The following is a 23,036-nucleotide window of genomic DNA, read 5'->3' on the forward strand; positions in this document are numbered from 1 at the left end:
TTTCCTGTCCGTTGAAAACCATTGTTCTCCAAGGCAGACGGTGATTGCCAGTAATCAAAGTAACCCATAAACAATTATTTGGAACTAATATACTACACTTCTCGCAGAAAATGTAATTTTTGAGTTAACTCTATATAATACTCTATTCAAAACTTTCAAATCAAATAATAATAAAATATTAGAACAATATCTAATATAAGTCTTCAAAATATAACTAATAACAATATCAAGTAAACACGTTATTTTCTTATTTCACTGTTGCTAAGTTATTACTCAGGAAGTCAGATACAGTGAATGTGACCACAGTCAATGTATCAGAGCTCAAGTAGTTACTTCTAAAGATATTGGATAAAAAAACGTACCAATTCCAAAAATCCCAAAATTTAATATTGGATATGAAAATTTGTAATAAACTGAAGGAAAGCATTCTTACTTAAGATAAATAAACACTTTAAAAAAATCAACTTGGTTTAGATGGAAAAAGCATCATCACCAAGCTGAAAACAGAGCTGTGTTTCTCATGAAAAGTTGACACTTCAGAGATACATGGTTCTCACAGGACAGCGATGGTGCAATCTTGTGATGGTCTTACATAATACGATGCACTGTAGATTACACCACCAAACAGTATGTAAAATAGTTCAGAAGAGCTCTACCTTATACATTTACAGCACTGTAAGGTTTGAAAGCAAAACGTTTTCTAAATGTGGAATACTTTCAAAGGTTCTAAATACTCCTTCCACCACTGAGGAACACTAAAGCTTAAGAAAGGCAGGCACAGGCTGAAGGAAAAGGAGTAGAGTAAGGGGCATGCAATACAAAAGCAGCTCACATTTCCTCTTATCAAGACTTACAAAGTCTGTACAGGCTCACAGCGGGGGACATGACCAGACAGGCCATAAGCAGCAGGACCCCACTGAGCCCCACACACCAGCGCAACAACACACTCACCAACATCATAGACATTCCTGCTTGCACTGCCCAGGAGGGTGGCAGTGCCTCCAAAGGGCACTTCACGGTGGGAGGGGGACTTCATCTCCACATAGCTACTCTCTGTGTGCTTGCAAGTCAGCCCTGGTGGGTCTCTAATGGTGGCGTATGGATTCTCACTATTCAGGGAACAGGAGCTGTTGCTGCACATGGAGCTCTTGATGTAATCTGCAGCAGAGTGAGACAAGGACTTATTCAGAATCAACAAAGCTGTAGAGATTGATTCATAGCACTGTTATCAAAGCCACGCTGTGATATTACAACTAACATTTACATTTACATTAATATGTGGTCTAGAGAATGACAAAGAAATTCATTGCCATTCAGAAGTTGTACTTCTTTTGTCTCCGACAGGTGACTAATGGGGGTATATAGTAATCAGAGTACAAAGGGGAGACGGTGGAAGGCTCATCTCATCTATAACAGTCTCATCAGCCTGATAAGAGGCCTCATTAGAGACCGCGGCAGAGCTCCTTCAGACCACTTTTCACACCCCTGGGTCCCCCACATTCACCACCGACTGCACAGTGTGGGAGACAAAATGACGTATCGGGCACTGAGCCATAGAGAGCAATTACCATTGGAACAAAACCTCAGCCCACCATGATCTTGTCCAAAGTGCAGAGAGTTTTCACATAAATCATGGAGAATATAAGGATATGGGATTTTGGGTCAGAGAAATAGTACTCTCAGAGGGGAGTTGCAACCAAATGGGAGAACTGATGCAGAGGCTGTTGTGCATAAAATAATTTTGTATTACTGGTGCTGATAAAGCGAAACTTTATTCCTCATGCAGTATCTGTCTGCACACACACATACACTATATTAAACACACACAATGATATTATATATTAATTACCTTTTCTGGAGCCCCTCTGCGTCTGTGTCTCCCCCTGTTGAACATCTGTAACAAATATCAAAACATTAGGTCAAACACCACATATTTAGTCATATGTGAAGACTGATATAAAATGTCTCACTGATGTACATTGTACAAGAATATGAAGAATGTGATTATGAGCAGTTGTTACGTGTTTCATCCGCTTACTATCATATCCCCCTGAGGCTTACAAGCTTACATAATCAACTGTAGTCATAAATGGATATGTCCTAAACAACAACACAATGGTGTTAAGCTTGCGTTGGCATTTGATGAGTACATCGATCTATTACTTCACATGAGAAAGCATATACTGTACAAGATTTATTTGAGAGGGACTTGTCATCATGATGGATCTGCTGGAGGCTTTAACAAAAATTGGAAAAGTGCTCTTCAGGATGTCTTTATAACAATGAAGTCAAGCATGACATAGAATAAACTGCAGACCAAAATTTGCAAAGTATGTCTCAAAAAAAAAAAAAAAAAAAAAACAACATAATAGAGGTTGACCGATGGTGGATTTTTAAAGTCCAACATAAAACAGTATTAACCCTTCCTATCAAATATTTTTACACAGAAAACACATTATGCATGTCTAAAATATACTGATGTATTTCATTAACTCTTCATTAGAACCCAAACAATGGCTGAATAGAATATTTACATCAAAGGCATAAACACTTAAATAAATTCAATCACATATCAAACTCAACATTTGCTCCCTAATGTTGAACAATAAACTTACCATAGAAAATCAAAGTGGGAGCAATTTTTATCTTTTGCAGTTTTATTTCAGCCAAAATCAGTAAGAGTTGAAAACCCTGATATTAGCCAATGGCCATTATAAATGGTAAATTCTGCCGATGGTAGTAGTCTATAAAATGTTCTGTCAGCATCATTTCATTCTCCCGATCAGTTAATCAATCTATCTAAATCGATTAATAATCTGTCGTTGAATAAATGTTTTATCAATCCAAATGTTCTATAATCCACAGAATATAAGTCATTATAGAGGAATTTGCCACTTCGGGAAGTGAAGGACCACTAATGAGCACATGGTGACCCCTATTCACCTCCACTGCACTTCTTTTTCTGTCCTACTCGCATATCTTTTCAAAATCAGAGCAAAGGTTATGTCTAACTAGAAACCCCTGCTTCATCTTCATTCACAGCAGGTGAGATGTGTCCAGAATAGTGCCAATGTGAAGTTTCCACAAGCACCACATGTGCCACTGCCCTTCAAATGTCAATTCTACAAAGTCAGAACTCAAAATGCATGTGGTGTGTCACGATAAGAGCGAGGGACACTGACCTAGGTCATTGAGATTGCAGTATGCTCTCCATTCAGAGCCATTTCTGCTTTTCAGGGTGCTTGACTGTGAAAAGAAGAGCACAGTTTGGTGTTGCTTTTGCACTACAGCAGTGGTTTGGGAACTTCGATGATCTGTTCTTTTTTGTGAATACACGTGGAGAGTGGCCATACTTTGAGGGTCAGAGTGCCATCCAGGTTGCTGGAGATGGTTGAGACAACATTGCACTGGGCCACAGTGTGGTAGCTGGGGTTGGAGAAGCACTGGCCGCTGCTGGTGGTGCTCTGGCTCTGATTAACCTCAGCAGCACTGGACCTCATCGCTACAGTGCTGCCACACTCTGAGGATTTACACAGCAGATTTAAAGGTTTGAAACTGAATATTGACAATAAAAGTTCATTTACAGGTGACTTTCAAATACATACTTTTCGAAACTCAACTTTCTAGACTTCTCAGTACATTCTTCAGACTATATTTGTTTTCTGACGATACATAGTTAATGGTTTTAACCTTGAATGGTTAGCATACATCTTACATTTCTAGCTATTTTACACATAATTGCCAGAAGAATTTTTCTTAGGCATTCCTGCTAATACTAATCAATTGACAACGAATCACTGACACAACATTATGACAGAAATAAAACAGGCACGGCATAGAGACTGGACCACAGAAAAAATATCTCGCAATGTTTCAAGTTCTTTTGCTGACACTGAAAACTGATTTGCTCACTGGAGCGAAGATAATACTCATTATTTTCAGTATATTGTTTTTTAAATTTTATTTGAGGATGGAACAGTTTAATCATCTTTGGTTCATTTAACTCTGCCAGTAGAAATGTCCTTCAAAAGGGATTGTTAGTACTTCTATAGTTGCACTTGTACTTTTTCAATTCTATATATAATAGTATTATATCTGTTGCTCTACTCGAGTTAAGAATGTGTGTCTTGTGAATTTCATACTTAAAAAAACAGAATGGGGGAAATAGTCTTTAAACACAAATACTCCCATATTCTCTTTTCTTTTTTCTGTACTTGGAAGACATTTGAAAATGACTATACATTCCATACAGTTCTCTATAGTATAGGAATCCCATGTTTTAACAAGTGCCTATTTCTTCATTTTCATGTCTACAACTAAACATTAGTTTCAACAACATCTTACCAGACAGAGAATAGTCAGTGTTGGTGATGTGCATTGCTTGTGTATAGGACACACTGGGCTGGATCTCATGGCCCTTATCCCTCTGCCTCTGTCTGTACCACACAAACAAACTGAGCATGGCCATGATGATGAGGAGGAGAAAGATGATGCCCATGACAGCCCCTGCAGACTGGCGCTCGGAGCCTCGCGCTGGACTAATCTTGGTGTAGGGGTTCAGCTCTTCCATCATCAGAGCTGCTACAGAGAAAACACAGAGAGTGGATTTTTAAACATTGTGTACACATCTGTGTAGGAGAGATAATACAGCGGAAATGCTCGATCCTAACGATCACCTCTCACCTTGATCACAACGGATGCCTTTATAACCAGGGCTGCAGTAGCATGTTCCAGTCACATAGTCACAGGTTGCATTGTTGAGGCACTCACACAGCTGCTGGCAACCATATCCAAATGTACCAGCAGGACACTCTGCATGGGAGAGAGGTGCATTACTAAATCCATCAAAATTAAAGCACTTAGAGAGCAGGAGCCAAAGTGTTTATAGAACATAGACCACCACCACCACCACCACACTCATCTACAGGATAATTTTGGTCAGCTAAAATGCACTAGGTCTACTCAACTCTGCTCACAGCTCGTCCCAATGAAGCCTGTTCGACAAGCACACTGGCCAGTGATGTGGTCACAGTCTGCTCCGTTCTGGCATCGGCAGACTTCAGAACAGTCCCTGCCATAGAAACCTGAAGGACAACCTGGGACAGAGAAGTATAAAATATTGGGGTGGGAGGGGTGGTGAGACAAAGAGAGGGGAAGACAACGTAAAGAGTCAAGGTCATATTGCAGGAGAACAGGAAAATCAATTCTGCTCAATAGCTCTGCAGCATACACAATAAGGGACAATGTGAATGAATGAAAATGAAATGTTTCCTGCTTCGGATGGTTGTGCTGTTAACATTAAAAAGAGGTGGGAAAAAAAAGCAAGACAACTGGAAAGAGTAACAATCTATATGAGGAAAAAAAATCCATGCAAAATCCCAGGAACATGACACTATAGAACCCCAGAAAACCCTTGGGGTGACAGATAATAGAATTCAAATTAGGGGAGTGATGTTAATGATCTGCACTATCCCTGCATGAGTGACTGGAATGCATAATGAGTAAATGGATGAAGAGACTGTTGATTCTGATGTAGCTTTCTCTGAAAACCTGTAAATGAATGTCATGTCATTAAGTTTCCCAGTTGTTTCAGAAAAACAACTTTTCTTCTTCTTACTTAATTGCCTGCAGTTCTGAGGGCCTGCCAGTAGATGCCACTGTATATCTACTAACTGTATGGGAGAGACTCACGCTGTGTGCAGTAGAGTCCGGTCCAGCCGGGGCTGCACCTGCACTCCCCATCGTAGGCACTGCACTGGGCTCCGTTGTGACAGTTACACGAGTTGAGACAATCAGGGCCCCAGTGCCCAGAGGGACACGCTGCAGACGCCAGAGACACAGTCAGGCTTATGGACACTCCATCCCCTACACACACTCTAAGTTAAATACATGAAAACATGGAGCTGAGAGCAAATATGTTGACCCAATATATTTGACCCAGCCCATAACTTTTATGTAGAGGAGATGAATGTGTCAGATTGAATAACCCAAAGCAAAATACTACTAATATGACACCTTTGTGATCATAACTTATTTTACTTTAAGTAGTTAATGCAATAAAATACCACACATCAATTTCCCATGGCATGACAGCTCAAAGCTCTGCTAATGATCTTTGGCCTACAGTGCCGTAAATCAAAGAGCATAATGCATTACAACAATCATTTAAGCAAGCTATGTGTTTTACATCAGCTGGAGCTGAGGGTACTTCTTGGAATGTGTAGGGTCATGAAAATGATTAATGTGAACGAAGGTAAATGTGAAAGAGAAATTAGGAGTGGAAACAGACAATGAGAGGTGGGGGAAAAACAGAGGAAATGAACAAGTTAAACGTTGAATGAAGGAAGGGAGCCATACCCTGAGAGCAATCATCTCCTATCCAACCTGGAAAGCACTGGCAGGAGCCGTCGATGGGGTTGCAGGTGCCGTTGTTGGTGCAGAGGCAGATCTCGCCACAGGCCCTCCCATATCTGCCGCTTGGACAAACTGCAAAACGCCCAGAACAAACCTCCTTGCAAAACAACACTGATTTGAATATTTTCAAGTGCATGCAAAGAGCGGTAAAATCCATTAACATTGTGACATTAAACTTGGGCACATTATTGTAAGCACATTTGTACAAACTAATTCTCTGAAAGGCTGTGTAAATATCTCTAATGGATGATATTGTTTTATTTAAGTGGACACAAAGTGAAGTGATCTGTTTAGACAAAAGGAGGAGTCAATCACTGCCTCCAGTGGCATGACTGCCCCATTTCCACTCACCAGAGTGGCATGACTGATGTGCCACAGAATTAAAATAGACCATGTACACAGACCACTGTATACATTTTTTATGAAATTAATATTTCACTGCTCTCCGGCACTCTTCAATAAAAGATGTCGTTTCCAATGATACCTCCATTGTGTTTTCCTGTTGGACGGCGGAACAAATTGAACCAAGGTGTATCTAACCATCAGAATCAGCGAGATGCAGCACCAGCAGATACATCAAAGGTCTCATATAAAGAGAATAGCCCAGCATTAGAAATATCAGATAAGGCAGCTGGCTGTGAAAGAAATGGGTCTAACTCATTTTCATGTGGGGTGATTTTAATGATTACATTTCAACTGGCTTTCCCCTCTTCTTGAGAGCTCTTTTAAGCTTCTTCAAGCAGGTTGTCATTAGGCCATGAGGTTGGCTCCCCCATACCGCTGCTTCTGGGGATTCAAGCCTCAACACACCAGGAGAGCTTCATTAGACTGGGACTTTGTGCTGGACGGAGGACAAGCGAGGACGCCAACAGAGCTCGACAAGAAGAGAATGTGCATGTTGTTGGCCACCTTCGTCCCTCGTGGCCTAACGCCTGCTCACTAGTAATTACAGACCAGACAAATTAGGACTGGCGCTCGTTTTTTCTTTTTCTCTTCCTTCAGCTAACCTATTAAACTTTTATTTGTAAGACATTGCTCAAAGCCATGAAAGAGAATTCAAAACTTCCCTTCTGCTTTTCTGTAATTTATATATATAAAAAAATTGATTGTGAATTATTATAAGTAAAGTCTACAGTATATTTGTACGTAGGTGTCTTGTCTCAACATTATGATGGAGAGCAGACATTCACTGCAATTTATGGCAAAGGAGAAACCATTGACACAGAAATGCATTAGTTAATATTAGCTCAAGTGTTAATATTCAATAATTTAATACACACAAAGCTGAGAGAGAAAAAGAATAACCATGGCAACTTGTCATATAAATAAAATAAAGATTAATTTAGTCTATTAAAATAAAACACATATAGATTTATGTGTGATAACCTTATATGGAGTTCCCTCTACATTTTTCATTAATTCTTTGTCTTTAAACCTTGTCTTTAAACCTTGTCTTTAAACCTGAAATGAATTAACATGGCTTGCCACAAGTAACACATATGTATTCTCTATAATAAAATATCTATTATAATTTAAAGAATTTAAAAAATGTTTTTTATTTTTATTAAAAATTGAAAGAAAAGCCTGCTGGAGCAAAAAGACAGATACGTCAAAATGAATAATTTTTTCTCTGAGTGTAAAATCATTATCAAATACACTTAAAGCGAAAATAAAAATGAGAATTGTGAGATAGTGAGAGACAAAAATCATAAAGAAAAAACGTACTGATGTTTTGTGTTGGCAAGATTTTCCTAAGTGATTAAGATAACAATGCAGCGGAAACACACAAAGAAAAGTTTGCCTGTGCTGTGTAGATTTAACAGAGACAACAGACCTTCACATGTGCAGCTTTTTTGTCTCTTTATGTGTAGCTTTGGGGAAAAAAAGGTCTCAGGGTTCTGTTGAAGGTAATGTTTGGGTTTTTTTCTTATTAGTCTAGAATGCAAAGTTAATAGACATCACTGAAAGTTTTAAGACTTAAATCCAAGTAGGAGAGGCATCAGGTCATGTATTAACTGAAAATGTATTTGATATATAAATTGTCCTTTAATGTTATGGGAAATTATAGGGACAAACTATGACTACATACTCATTTTAAACACTGAATCATCTTTAAATGCTCTGTGTTTAATATGCTTACTGTATTATTCCCTGCAGATTTTTTTTAGCTCCTGTCCAGACAAAATGTCAGGTCATGTATATAAACTTTACATAACCTTTTCAAGATGCGATGACTACAACTGCAAAGTAAATGTGTTGTAGTAGGTGAAAAAGTAAAAAAAACGACATAGGGGTCAAAGGGACATAAAAAGACTACTTGCCTTGGTTGCACAAGGAGCCGGAGAAGCCGGACAGACACTCACAGTGGCCCGTGACATGATGACACGGCCCAGTGCTGTGCACACACTGTGGGCAGGACTGGCTGCACCGGTGCCCATAGAACCCTGGAGAGCAGACTGCAGCTCGCAGAGCATGGCAGGAAGAGGAGAGGGATTCAGTCAACAACGTGGATGGAACAAGAGGTATATAATAACGAAACAGGGCATGACAAGAGTGAACAAGGGAATGCTGAAAAAAATCAAGGCTGGTAGTATTAAAGCAGAATAGACAAGAAGAGACAGCAATGGGAGGCAGAGAGCAGAGAAGTCGGACTTTATTGTAATCCTTCCCATTTCATCTGCTGCCAGAGATGGAATAGTAAAAGAGTTAAGAGAATCGTGAAAGTCTGTTTTATGTAAAGTCTTGAGAGTAGCTTGATGATCTATAAATATCAAGAAAAACAAGAAAGTGTTAATAATACTTGTTTTATTGAAATAAGGTGAACTATACCAGGCTATTCAAATGTAGTTTAAACATAATTAACTTCAGGCTGTATTAAAAATATACATTAACTTCAACACTGCAAAATTATTATATGTTAATTTTCCCAGTGACTTGGGGAAACAATTCTGACGGAAATGTTCATAAAAGGTATATTTAAACAGCGGAATTTTGACAAATTAGCAGATCTGTGTTTGGCCAAAAGTGCAGGCTTTGTTTGGACTTTTTAGTTTGTAATATTTTTAAAAATATCATTATGCATCAATATTTCACACAATCAAGAACACACTCACGGCTATAAAACCCACCAATGCACGCCATGTATCCACAGACTGTATCATTCAGTGAATCATCTGTGATACTGTATCATCAAGTGTTTTTCTCCTTCAAACACAAACTCAGAGACGATCAAAATAACACGGCTGTTTCATAGTCTTCATCTGCAACAGCAGCCAATAATTTACATTATAGCTCTGTTATCTTGGCTCTGTTTAGACATAAAACAGCCACAGTAAAACATAAATGCAAAAATGTAATAACACAAAATCACCTCTGCTTTCCATATGGTTTGTTTGTGTTTGTGTCAGTAAGTGTAATAAAGATCTGTTTGGAATCATCCAAACAAGGTCAAATTATAGTCAAAGTTTATTCTGAACTGTGGATCAGCAGATGGTGAACTTAAAAAGATAATATAATCACATACATAATAACTTTTTACCTTCGTAAACCTTATAATCAAACTCAACAGTGGAGAAGAAATGGTGCAATGTTAGCATCAAACTTGATTCTTTTGCTTTATAGATGGAGATGAATGGGCAGAATTGCACTGTTGAATTTACAATAAAGATACACATTACATTTACATTAAAACTGCACAAGCATGCACTTAATTTTATGGTTATGTCGTTCTGGTCAATTGTTTATCGTTTGCTTTCTGACGCGAATTCCCTGATACATTCTCATATCAGTAGCCTACACTGTAGAATATTGTCTAAGAGGCAGCACTGAGCTGTTTTTTTTTCACTGCGGGTGAAAAAAAAGTGGGGGTTTTCTCCAATGCATGGTGGTCATTGGCTAAATGCATAAAATCATCCCACCCAAAACCAAATTTCAAATTTTTTATGAATTTTTTAAATCTCTTTTTTCTCCCATTTACTCATATTGGACGAAATTTCAAATGTCTATAAAAACATCAATTTTGTTTCAATTTACTTCAAACTTGGCACATATATAGATGCAATTGATATGCTGACATCCCCACATGCATAGATATGATGACGTCAGCTGGATTGATGTCAAAATAAGCTACAATATGTGTGAAGGGTGGGGTTTGTTGTGCATAGCACCACTCATTTTTTTGAATTGCTTTGCTATAATACAAGTTTTATGATGAAGCCAAAAGATGAGCTTCCCCTGTGTTAAAGACCAGCAGCTGCCACTGTTTTGTAGTATAATACCCTGACATCTATTCTACCAATACTTAATGGCCATTTTTTAATCTTCTAAAGTAGAAGTCATACATATAGTTCCTTTACCTCTGAGCTTGATACACCTCCATCAACATGTGGAGACACATGCAATCCTTCAATTAAAGCTTAAATCGGATAAACAGTAAAGAAGCAGTTAGAGAGTTTTCGCCTAACGGGAATATTATCTGTGTAAACACTGAATTTGGGGGAGTAATCATTTCCACTCACACTCAAACAAACACAGGCAGACACAGCTTGTTTTAGTCCCTCTCTTACGTTTCGTTCAAATTGATGTTTACAGGTTTGTGGCTCTGAATTTCACTCCCAATCAGTGAGCTCATCACTTGAGAGCGGCTTCAGACAGACCCCGCTCAGAAACTAGAACTAGCACTCCCAGTGAGAACGCCCTCTGATGAGCCTTGGGCGAGGACTGCGAATCTCCCACTGTGAGTTTGTTGTTGAGGACGGGGTTGAGGGGTGACCAGTGTATGTGTTTGTATGACAGTGTCTGTCTTGGGTGGGGGGGTGGGGGGGGTACTGTGTGAGCGAAGATGGCATGATTAACTGATAGCCATGATGAAGGGTTTGTACTCGAGCAGTTACGATGGACACACGAGTGGTTCTCTTCAGCTTCTTTTGCCCTTCAATACATCTTCAAAGATCAAAACAAGGTCAATACTGTGACAGAGTCTCAGGCTTGTGTTCATGCTTCAAAAACATTCTCATGGAGAGAGGTTGCTGAAAGAAAAAGAAAGGAGCTCACTTCTTTTGCAGGAGGTCCCTCTGTATCCAGGTGCACACACACATGTGCCGTCCTCAGGAGAGCAGGATCCTCCATTCTGACAGGAGCAGCTGACTGAACAGTTGGGTCCCCAGAAGCCTTGTGGGCACACATTATCACAGTGGATTCCTGCAGGCACATTACAATGACGAATATTCAGCGAAAGCACACTGAGAAAGCAAAGACTAGGGAATGACCACCATCGCTTTTTTTCAACTATTAAAAGCATGAAGGCAAACAAGTAATATTTGGAACTGATGTGAATTTGCAGTAAAAATTCAAATCTTGGTGTTCGCTTTTAAAATAACTCCAGCACAAAACTATATATACCATATATATTTATTTATTTATTTATTTTAAGTTCAACAATATTTATAATTTTTATAATCAAACCAAATGAAACCCTTAGAAGTATAAATGATGAATGAATAACTTTCAATGCTACACAATTATCTGAATCATAAACATAATGTGTGCAATTACATAGAGCAAAGGCCGACAAACTCAGATATTTTAAGTAGCCTGTCATCTGAAAAAGCACATCATCAAAAGACCCGCTTCACTGTCACAATGCCTGATCACATGGATCTCTGCAGGGTTATTCACCCAGCACGGATCCACAATTGATTTTAGCCCTGAATGAAGAAACTGCAGTTTGGAGAGTGACTGTTTTTTATTCTTTTTTAGCTCAGCTCATCCTTTCAGACTCTGTTTCTTCTCTCCAAATGTATTTTATTTTTGATCTGACTGGGGCTCCCTGCCAGTGCACTGTGTTGATTAACAGGGTTGGGTCTCCTGAGAGGCCAAGCTTGTCTCCCATTCTCTTTCAGCAGAGCTGGGGTAGTGTACAGAGCTGCAGGGAAAGTACTCGGGCTACAACAACACATACTGGAAGTGTCTCTGTGTGTTTGGCACAAAACGCTGCATCCATACTGGACTCTCACCACACATGAATACATTAGCATGCTCATCGGTGCAGCACGTTCTCTCTCAGAAATACCCATACCTTCAAATTAAGGGGTAATATCACATGTTCTGTCATATGCAGAGGTTTATATAATAAAATACAAAAATCTAGGGATTTGCATGTTCACACATGAAGTCACATACCCACATGTGCACAAACTCTGCAACCTTTCAAGCACCAGCCCATAGTTTGAAACCTCATTTGAAATTTCCTTTGACTGAGAATATCTGAGAATGGTGCGACCATTAAAGCCACATTAGTGCAGTACCTTTGAATTAAACCTGTTCTAAACTCTGGGGACTAATGTTATACAGTAACCAGGGTGCCTCAGGAGTGAAATGGAGGAGTACAGGAAAGGAAATGTTAGTGCTGATGAGCAGGGGGCATGGTAGGAGTGATTTACTGAGAAGGCCAGCCATAGACATCAAAAGGCAGGCGAGGCTGGTGCAAGTGTGTTTGAGGTTCTGCTAGGCCAGGCAGAAAAAACAGTGGCTGCCTTTACTGTCAGAAAATGAATACGGACAGAGCATTGCACTTTTCAGTCTAATGGTGACAAACAGAGGGGCTTTGGATGCCTAGTGAGGGTGAAGAAGAAAGAGTGAGAGAAGCCACAACTGAAGTCGCTTCAAAGGAGGCTTTTCGCTGAGAAGTGCCAGAGGTCCCTCCATCCAATTTGTACAGAGTGAGCAGAGTAGAGCAAACCTCCCTCTCTCCCTCTTTAACTTTCTATATCTCTCAGTGCATGTAAACACACGGTCACATTACCGTCCCTATACCACACAAACCAGTATATCTTCACAAAAAAGGCCCTGTTTAACGTGAATGCGTAAGAAGACCCAGCATCTATTCAATGGCTGATGTCAGGCTTACGACAGATGAGCAACAACTGTGTGGGTCACAAACAGCTTAGCCACTGACACGCACACGCTCCTACACTCAGGGTTTTTGACAGGTTATGGCGAACTCAAGAAAGGAAACAAAACAGAAAGTTGACAGTAAAGTCGGGTGGCACAACCAAATGTGGAGCTTGTGTGCTTGTTGATATGACAGTGTTTACAGCAAAAATAGCTCTAGTGCTTCTGTAAATAGCCATTTCTTTTTTTTTCCATAACTTAGATCTGTGACGAATCCCACCGCCTTCTGTCTGTAGGTGCTCCTTTCTTTAGGGAATCCATTGTCAAGGCTCTACAATTCAACTATGTATATATGTGTGTTTGTCCAGTCCGCTGGGCCGCACGCTGCCCCCAGCCCTGCACCCCGGTGACTCAATTAAGGCTGACAGATGGTCCCGACCTGTGCAGGATTCAGAGCATGAGAGGCCCGTTTTACTGGCTTCATTCTTGCAGATAATAAAACCCACATTGTTTCCCAGAATAAATGCCCTAAGCTCAAGAGGCTGAGTGGAGGGGGCTGCTGAGAGCTCACAGGCTTGACCTTTCCCGCTGAATCTATTCCCTTTCTGACTGCACCTCTCCACCCAGGCTCAGAGACCAGGTCCTCGCTTAGCCCCCCTATATTTGACATTCAGATGCGACGCTTCATTTTTGAGCATAATGATCTTCACCCTTGCTGTGACATTCACACTTTCCTACCTCCCAGCTCTTTCCCTGTAAGCACATGTTTGAAATGACAAGAAACAATGAACAAACATATGTTAACTCAAATCTAAGAAAAGTTCAGAGTTGAAAACCTGTGTGGCTAAAGATAAAGCGGTGTCAAAGTGTTAAACTGATGAGTCACTTCAGCACTGCATACAAAGAAGAATAGATGCTATGTAAGCATGACTGGCATCCGGTGGGTTTGCAAAGAGAATTAATTTAGAGCTCAGTTCTCAACATCTCTCACTCACATATGCCGCAGGCTCAGCAGCAAAATAAATTGAACATTTAATTAACAAACATTGCATAGACAATCTGTAAACATACTGTAAAACATAAACCATAAATCCCTCGGCATAGTTTTCTGTGTGTACAACTAGCACGTGGCAGCTCTGATTTTCCACTGCTGAGCATTACAAAAGAATACAGTTGAGATCTCAGAGGTGATTTGTGCTTCTGATGCTGTACTGACCTGTCCAGCCTGGATAGCATCGACAGTAGCCACTCACAGGGTCACAGCCATCAGCATGGCTGCAGTCACAACGCTCACGGCACTCCAATCCGTAAGTACCATCCTGAGTATCATAAAAACTCACAATGAGATAAAACATTCTGTAAAGGTTCAAGGTCTACAGGATTAGGATAGACTTACAGGGCAGGACTCGTCGCAGTGCTCGCCCCTCCACCCGGGGGAACATGTACAGATGCCATCGATAGGATCACAGGCAGCTCCGTTCCCACATAAGCATGTCTGATTACAACCCAGACCCCATGTACCGCTGGAGCAGAGGATGGAGCATTCCACACCCTGCCACCCTACGGAAAGAGTAAATACCTCAAATTGAACATAAAGCATAATAGTCACCGCTGCAATGTTTTACATTTATTGACGATTTATACAACTGAACAACAATACTGCAACGTTATTTCTGCAGGTTTCAACATAATTAATGCAATTTTGACCAATTTCATGTAATGCCATGCTGGGGCTGAGCTGTTGATGCCTCCAATATAAATACAGAAAAACACTGAGTAATGGCAGGTGTTTCTTGAGGCTTTATATTTTTTGACTTCCTATGGATTCTGTTACTTTTACACTCAAGTTTTCTTGCACAATGGGCGACTGTTTAATTATTTACAGAGGGCTTCAACCGGGTACTAAATCCAATCAGTTTTTAATACCTCTTGTATTCAAGACATGTTAGAGCGTAAAAATCAGATTCCTGAATTTTTAAAGACCACGAGCAACCTGTGATTAGGTGCATGATGTATCACAGATTAAACTAAATTCATTAGTTCATTATCGACATGGGCTCCGAGGTGATCCTTCTACCTTAAATACATACTAACAAGCCAATGAAAACAGTCCCTAAAAAAGTAATGATGTCTATTGGAGCAATGTTTTCTAAAAACCAAAGTGCCAGCGCGTTAAAGGACATTATTTGGCCTTTTGAAAGTAACTATGCATGATTTGTTTTAAAGATTTATATCTCCTTTGGTGCCACAGACTGACTCAAAGTATTGAGTATTGACAGACTAACAGAATTCATAAGAAAAATATAAGCAGTTGCTCTGAAACTTCAGCAGGTTCTGCTGTACCTTCCCTGCAGATGCAGGAACCATCTATTGGAGAACAGGATGCGTGATTATGACAGGAGCAGGTGGACATGCAGCTTGGTCCATATAGACCAGGAGGGCACATTGTAGCGCAGTCTTCACCCTGTGTTAGAAATAATGCAAAGTCATGAAGCAAAGAATCAGCATGGCAATAAACGCTGACTGTGAGAAAACCTAAAATAGGAATAATTTAGTGTGAAGAGATGCTGACAGAAAGACAAGAAAGGTTCACTGTACTTCTCCACAGCCAGCTAAACAGTTTACTTAGACCAGTCATATCTGTGTACAGAATGAGGAGCAAAACAACTGTAAAATTGAATAGATATATGAAAACTGGAGCTCAGGAGGAAGGTCCACACTTGATCACGCTAAGCTACCTCCTCCCAGTTACCAATTATGCACTCTATATATTCTGACAGCACCGACAGCACACTCAGCCGTGCTTGGCTTTTCTCAACCCATCTCTCTCTATCTCACTCGCACCCTCTCTCACTTCTCTTCTCTCGACTCTCGTGGGGGGTCTCCACTTTCATCAGCAGACATACTAGCGGGTCTCTCAGAATCCAGGCTCTGCCCTCATCCATCTCCAGCCGAGCTACCACTAAATCGACTGACTGTTTAATCTGCCCTTCTGCCCGGCCGGCTTTATATTATTAATATTACAGTTTCTGTTTTATTTAACTTCAGCAGAATCAAGTTTTGGCCCTTGACTTGTGAAATTGTATCTAGAAAACTGTACACTGCAAGGACAGGGGTGAGAAATCCATAGCTCCTGAGCCACATGCGGATCTTAAGCCCTGGTTCAGTGGCTTTGTCAAAGAAAAACAAAACCATACTGCAATGAATATCACATTTTTATATACCATGCTGCTATCATTGTTGTAAGCATAAAGGCACCGAATACCAAATAAAAGAATTGCTTTGACATTTGTGGTCACCATATGTCTTATGGAAGGTGGTACCTGCAGTGAAAGGTCTGAAACACATAAACAATATTTTGTAGCCCCAGAGAGATATTTTTATCTCTTTGGACAAAAATGGCTCTTTAGATAGTAAAGGTTGATGACCCCTGTGCTAGAAATTTCTGGGCACAACTCAGAAGGAGCACCAGCCTCAAATTATGGACTTTCACTCATAGGTCAAAGTGCTTGTAGCGGGGCAAAGGTATTGCAAATCTCCCGGTGATCTCCCAAACCAAAAGGATGAGTAAATGTGCCGAGGATAATAACATGACAGAGAGGAAGAAGGAGTAAAACCCAGCAAATAAAATCCACAGTGTCCTAGAAGTAGATGTTTAGGTGTTTTATTTGATTTACATGTGCAACACATCACTTCTACACCTGAACACAACCACCCAGTAATGACAAAAATTGTGCTAGTATTCTTAATGACATATTAAAGTTAGAAGAAAACATAAAACCCAAAGGCAGATGCTAATTTAGCATCCAATGAAATGCTTTCTTTCAGTTTTTTATGTCGTTTACATAAGATGAGGGAGCTGACAGTAAAGGTCATTACTGGACCAGCATCATGTCGAAGTAGTAAGGATGTATTCACACCTGGAAAGTTCTTTGGTCCACTTATTCAGTTCGGATCGAATGCGGACTTGGCATTCTCATTGCACTTTTTGCTAATGAACCAAAATTTGTAAAAAGAAGCATGTATGTGACAAATTGTGCTGGCATTGGACAGAAAAGTTGGGGGTGGGGTGAATCAGAGATGGCGGGTGTTGATGAAAACAAACATGGAAGTCTTACATGTAGTTATTGTTTTCGGAATGTGTATCCTATCTTTAGACACAAATTTACAAAAATAATGTTAACTGTCAAGAACAGCTCAATCGGCGCCAGTTTGTCAATGTTTCACGAGTCATTCTGCATCAGCAAAGGCATGCTGCTCGACGGCTTCTTGTAATCAGGCAGCTACGGTGGCTCGTCAAGCACAAAAAGGAGCATGGGTCCTAGGTATGTTTTGACTCAAGGCCGGTTATATTCACACTAGAAGTGAACCGGCCCAGAGTTCGTTTGAAAACAGACCAAGATCACCGAGAAGAGGTTACATGACATGATTACTCATAATCAGTTGTAGAGCAAAAGGCATTGCTGTAAAGTGTCATGACTGGTTAAATCAAATTCATGTTATCTTTTCTATTATATTGTCCTTATGTCTTTTATTTTAAATCACCCAGATTTGTCATAGTTACACGTTAGGCCTATATTTCATGAATATAACACTCTCTCTAGGCCTGATGAAAGTAATATTCTCAGCTGTCCTCTCCTATGACCAGTTTCTATGAAGACGTAGCCTACATATTCGCCCAAACTGTGTATGTTGTTCATATACTGAACACTGATATAACAACATGATCCAGAGAATAGTAATAAATATGGTTATCATTAACTAATTATACTGAAATTCCAGCTTCACAAAAAATGGTGGCATTTCCTGAAATCCAGTTTTTTTTCCATGAAATTCTGACAAATCACAAAACTGTTTACATGGGTGTGGTGTGCACACATGGAGCAGTATGAACATGAACCGAAACAAGGTGATGTGCAACACTGTAACATTTTGTTAAACATTACTCCCTAAATCAGAACAAAACTCAGGTGTGAAAACACCCTAGAGAACCAGATGTGGCACCACCACTAGAGCTGTCACCATACCCTAGTGGTCATTCACTGTATTGCAGGGAAAAAATGCAGTTCACAAAGCATTTTCCCCATAGATGATAAAAGACTGATACCTAAAACTGCAACAAATGGCAGAAATTACAATGTTTCTTATCAGTTTCACGTCTAATTGATCTTTGGAAAAACATTTCTTCAAACGTTTTTATTTTTTTAAGTGTGTGACATCACTACAGTGTACAGACTGAGTGCCCATTGGTCTGAGAAGTAGCAGGTGGGGTCCAGTGAGTGAAACCTTAATCCGCATGTGCAATGGGCTTCATAATGTAGAGGTAACACAGAGGTCAGAAACATTTTTGGTTTATACACTAAGGGCTGGCTTGTCATTGAAAGGAACAGGCACCACTTTGGGGTCCAGAGCTCAGTTCTAATAATACATACATGGTAAACACTGGGTTGATATGTACTGTTGCTCCACAGATGGACATGACCGATCAGAACAGACTGTGATTCTTGTGAGGGAGCGGGGGTCTACCTAGATTTCAGGTGGACTTGAAGGAAAAAGCAGAATAAGCGGAGACATTCCTAGTACTCGATGCTGCAGCCCTCCTGTTAATGAAGTCACCAAAGGAAGATTGGCAGCCATGCTGGCACTTTCTTTAAGGACCTTGCCATTGCATTAAAATGAACTATCTGGTAAAGGACATGGAGTACTTGAACATTTCTGTACTTTAAAGGGTGAGAACAGCCCACCTCCACTAGTGTCGTCCATCCCTAAGCTGGAGATCACAGCCAGTCTATGGATTTCCACACCCTCCCTTCCAAGCCTCCTCTTGAGTGACAGGTGACACAATGATTTAGAGTTCCAATTAGTGGCCCAGAGGAGTCTGAGTGGCTCTTGCTTCGCTCACCAGAGCACTAGGGGACTGCTGGCTGCTCACTGCTCTCATTATCATTTTGAACTCAGTTTAAACAGGAGGCAGGAGGAGATGTGCCAGTGGACGCCAGGGGCAGAACACACATCTTAAAACATCCCTCCTCCCTGTACACCACATGAAAGCATCTGTCTGTGAATAAAATTTTTATCAATCGGTTGCAATAACCTTTGTTCTACTGAAAATGACAGCTTCAAGACTGCTAACAATAGCAGTTCAGTTACAGTTAAGTGAGGAGAGAAGTTTGTCCAGCCGCCAGGGTTGAAAGGGGGTGGGTTCATGCTGTCTTCAGAGCAGAGGCAATTTACTGGTGACTGGACTCATGGATAAAACGTCACGCAGCCACAAATGACCACATGGATTTTATTGCATCCATGGCTGCATCGGATTCCACTTGGTTTCACCCTCATGGTGCCGAGACCAGCGGATGGTCTGCTCTCAAGAGGGGATAGGCAGCTCCCTCATTAGTTGACTGATTCATATTCCTTCTGAGCTGAGAAGGAAAGAAGTCTGTATGAGGAGAATCATTATTAATACACAGGCTGTCAGTTCATTGCACGAGAGCAGCAGGACCTTACATAACTACACAGCCAATGGAGGCAGCGACCAGACCTGAGACACTGAGAGGAAGCCGGGTCGTCCTTGGCCAAGGCACTAAATTCATACCTATTAGTATCTTAATGTATTTGGAGGGCATTTTTACCAGAATGCCTCTCACAGACACAACATTGATCAGCCTGGTACCCATTGAGACTAGATGCAAATGGCACCACTAATTACCAATCAGTCTCACTCCTTAACAGTTCATCTAACTGCTGGATGAGTGACTGCAGTTTAAAATTCATGCAGCAAGGCACAAAATGAACTTCTGAACCTTTTGATGAGGCTAGAAAGTCCTGAGAGGTGGAGAAAATGATTTGTTCTCACTGCATCCAAAGGTAGAATGGAATGCATTTCAGCATCACTAATGCAGGTCTATCAGTGATACATCAGTATTAACAGAATCAGTGTAAAGTATAGACATTGTGCAGAAATAACATTACCGTGAGTACATGCTGCTGATTGCAAGGGACAATGCCTGAATAGGTAACATGTAATCACTTTGTCCCAGTCAAAAAGAGCATGTCCAATTACTAGAGCTAAATCAAGCGTGCAGGAGCTCAGTCTGCTCCAACACTTTGGTTGGTTTGCCCCCCGATGGGACTCCAGAACAAAGATGCAGCAGGGAGGCTTAGTCCCCTGGGGATATGACTTCACCAGCAATCATACCCTCAGTGCCATCATCAGTGATATTTTGAAAGACTCACTCTGTGATAATGATCATGCATGTGACAAAAAGTTACACACTAACAGGTACGAGCTACAAGCCACAGCTCTACCTCTCTCGCAAACCATCTGTGTTGTTTACAGCAGCAGCCGCTTTGTTAAGACCAACAAAAAACTACCACGAGTGTGTACCTCCTCCTTCAAACACACAGACACAAACACACCAATCCTCCATATGAGGTGTGTCTGTTCCCATCTGACTGCATCCTTTTCTATCCAGCTCCTGCCCTCTAGGTCTGTTTAATGGATCTGGCAGCCCTTCCCAGCAGCCGCCAAAGAGAACAGGTGGAGCAAATTAAGACACAGTCTGTGGCCCCGCTCTGTAGCTCAATTCACCACAGTGGCCCGCTGTAAGACACAGGCAATTTCCACTGAAATGTAATGTTGGCAGAAATGTACCCTCTCAGTCTCTGTTGCCCTGTAACTTCAGATTGCAAGACAAGAAATACAATGGGAAAACTGATTGAAGTTGCCCAACTAATTTGACAGTTGTAAAAGGGGACAATGTAGCAACACAAACCAAGTAAAGTACAAATGTATATAGGTCAAAGATTCAATTTACTCCAAATTGGTCAAGCAATACAAAGATCTAAGCTTGTTTTCTCCTTGCCTCTGCTGTGTCACATGTTACAGCATACCAGGCAGATTTGGAGAGCACTCTCCAAAATAAATGTTTCTGCTTATTAATGTCTGTGAAGGATTGCCCTGTTGAAAAAAAATCATTTACTTTTAGATTTTCTTTCATTGTGACAAAACACATCCATAATAAGGCAAGAATAAAACGCCTCACCTTGCTTCTGCTTGTATATGTATAAAAAGCTTCTAAGTAACACTGGGACCAAGTCCAGAGGATTACAACTGCAATGACGCAAACATTTTACAACTGCCACAAATAACATGTCACATAAATCAAGGCTACAACCTTTATAAGCAAAGCTCAGACACATGGAGGATGAACTATTTCACACCTGGTGGTCTGATTTATATTACAGAGACTGCACAGAACAGCATCCCCTTATATCATTATTATAAAGTAGATCAACTAATTTTCTTAAGTATAACAAAGCTTACAATGAGCAAGGTTACAATAACAATTAACCTGACAGTTTTATGAAAAATTAATGTAACGAACAGCATAATGAAGAGTTGATGCTCCACAATTAAAGTAGATGATTAAGCTAAAGCAATGAGTAAAATGTCAGCATGTTAAATGATTTTCAACACATAGCTATTTCATAAATTAATGTTAAAGAGCTTAAATTAGTTTTACAGATACTTTTTTTGTTTAGCTTTTTGCACATTTTCTTTTTATCGTCCTTTCCTCTCTTCTTTTTATTGATCAGAGTTGGCTCTTTATTTAACTTAAGCTATTACTTCACATTGTGACTTCAGATATCAACATGCAAAATAAAGCACAAGAGTATAACAATATTAATATTAAAATAAGATAACAATGTTATAATGTACAAAACGGGTACATGCTACCCTTCAACTCACCATGAACCCAGGGGCACATATACAGGAGCCGGTGACAGGATGGCAGTCAGCTCCGTTGGCACAGCTGCAAGGCAACATGCATCCGACTCCATAGTACCCAGGTGGGCAGGTCTCATTACAGTACAGCCCTGACCATCCCGCTGAGCAGGTGCATTCACCAGAAAGCGGGTGGCAGCTACACCATAATGAGAAAGAGAGATGGACCAACAACAGAAACAAAAAGAGTGAGCAGAATCAAGACTGAGAGTATCAACACTTCATTTCTGAGCAGGGTCAAAGTGTGAAGTCTGCGCCAACAGCAATTCATCCATCTATGTGTCTAGTACGTGCTTGTTTCAGATAGATGAGGTGTCCCTTTTCTCCTTCATTCTGTAATGACTTCTACAGTCGGCGCCCAAGTCCAGCCGGAATCAGAGCATTAACATTGCATTAACTATGAATGCTGCTGAGAAATTATGAATGAAGCAAAGGTCGCGATTAAAAGCTAACTGGATGACATGGCTAAGAGGTGTGCAGACTTCAGAGTGAGTGCTGGTTTAGAGCGAAGATGAGGCAAAATTGAGTTTGAGAAGTCTTTATACATATGGAGCTACAGGGGGCTTCACTTCAGGGCTCGGTCGGAGCAAAGCTGCGTGTGGCCTTTCACTGATGTCTCACTTACCTTACTGTGTTGCTGGTATTACAGGGGCAGTACTTGTCACAGATGAGGCCATATAGGCCGGAAGGACAAAATCTCTCCTGGCAATTAGGGCCTTTAAAGCCAGTTTCACACAGACAGGCTCCATTGATATGGTGGCACTTGGCTCCATTCTGACACTCACACTTCTGGTTACACTGTGGACCATAGGTGCCCACTGGACAGTCATCCTGACACCTGGAGGAAAAAGGCACGTCTTTTAAATTGGAACTCTAAAAATGTCAAACACGTTGTTAAAAACAAGAGTGATAACATTACATATGTTGGAAAAAGGTCAGCTCTGCC

General features: G+C 40.5%; 1 protein-coding gene across 1 annotated transcript in view; it reads right to left on the reverse strand.

The window, feature by feature from the left end:
• megf11 (multiple EGF-like-domains 11) overlaps positions 1–23,036 on the reverse strand; it is an 84,787-nt gene that overhangs the window by 2,501 nt on the left and 59,250 nt on the right. Inside the window, exons 11-26 of the mRNA XM_030137543.1 lie at positions 22,716–22,928; positions 22,055–22,229; positions 15,649–15,769; positions 14,702–14,865; positions 14,522–14,624; positions 11,467–11,613; positions 8,736–8,870; positions 6,358–6,486; positions 5,692–5,820; positions 4,968–5,096; positions 4,684–4,812; positions 4,345–4,581; positions 3,354–3,520; positions 3,183–3,246; positions 1,850–1,894; positions 952–1,158 (exon numbers count right to left, since the gene is read on the reverse strand). Coding sequence (XP_029993403.1) covers positions 952–1,158; positions 1,850–1,894; positions 3,183–3,246; positions 3,354–3,520; positions 4,345–4,581; positions 4,684–4,812; positions 4,968–5,096; positions 5,692–5,820; positions 6,358–6,486; positions 8,736–8,870; positions 11,467–11,613; positions 14,522–14,624; positions 14,702–14,865; positions 15,649–15,769; positions 22,055–22,229; positions 22,716–22,928 — 2,294 coding nt within the window. The remainder of the gene's footprint in view (positions 1–951; positions 1,159–1,849; positions 1,895–3,182; positions 3,247–3,353; positions 3,521–4,344; positions 4,582–4,683; positions 4,813–4,967; positions 5,097–5,691; positions 5,821–6,357; positions 6,487–8,735; positions 8,871–11,466; positions 11,614–14,521; positions 14,625–14,701; positions 14,866–15,648; positions 15,770–22,054; positions 22,230–22,715; positions 22,929–23,036) is intronic.

The sequence above is a fragment of the Sphaeramia orbicularis genome, chromosome 6 (genome assembly GCF_902148855.1).
Source record: "Sphaeramia orbicularis chromosome 6, fSphaOr1.1, whole genome shotgun sequence".
NCBI lineage: Eukaryota > Metazoa > Chordata > Actinopteri > Kurtiformes > Apogonidae > Sphaeramia > Sphaeramia orbicularis.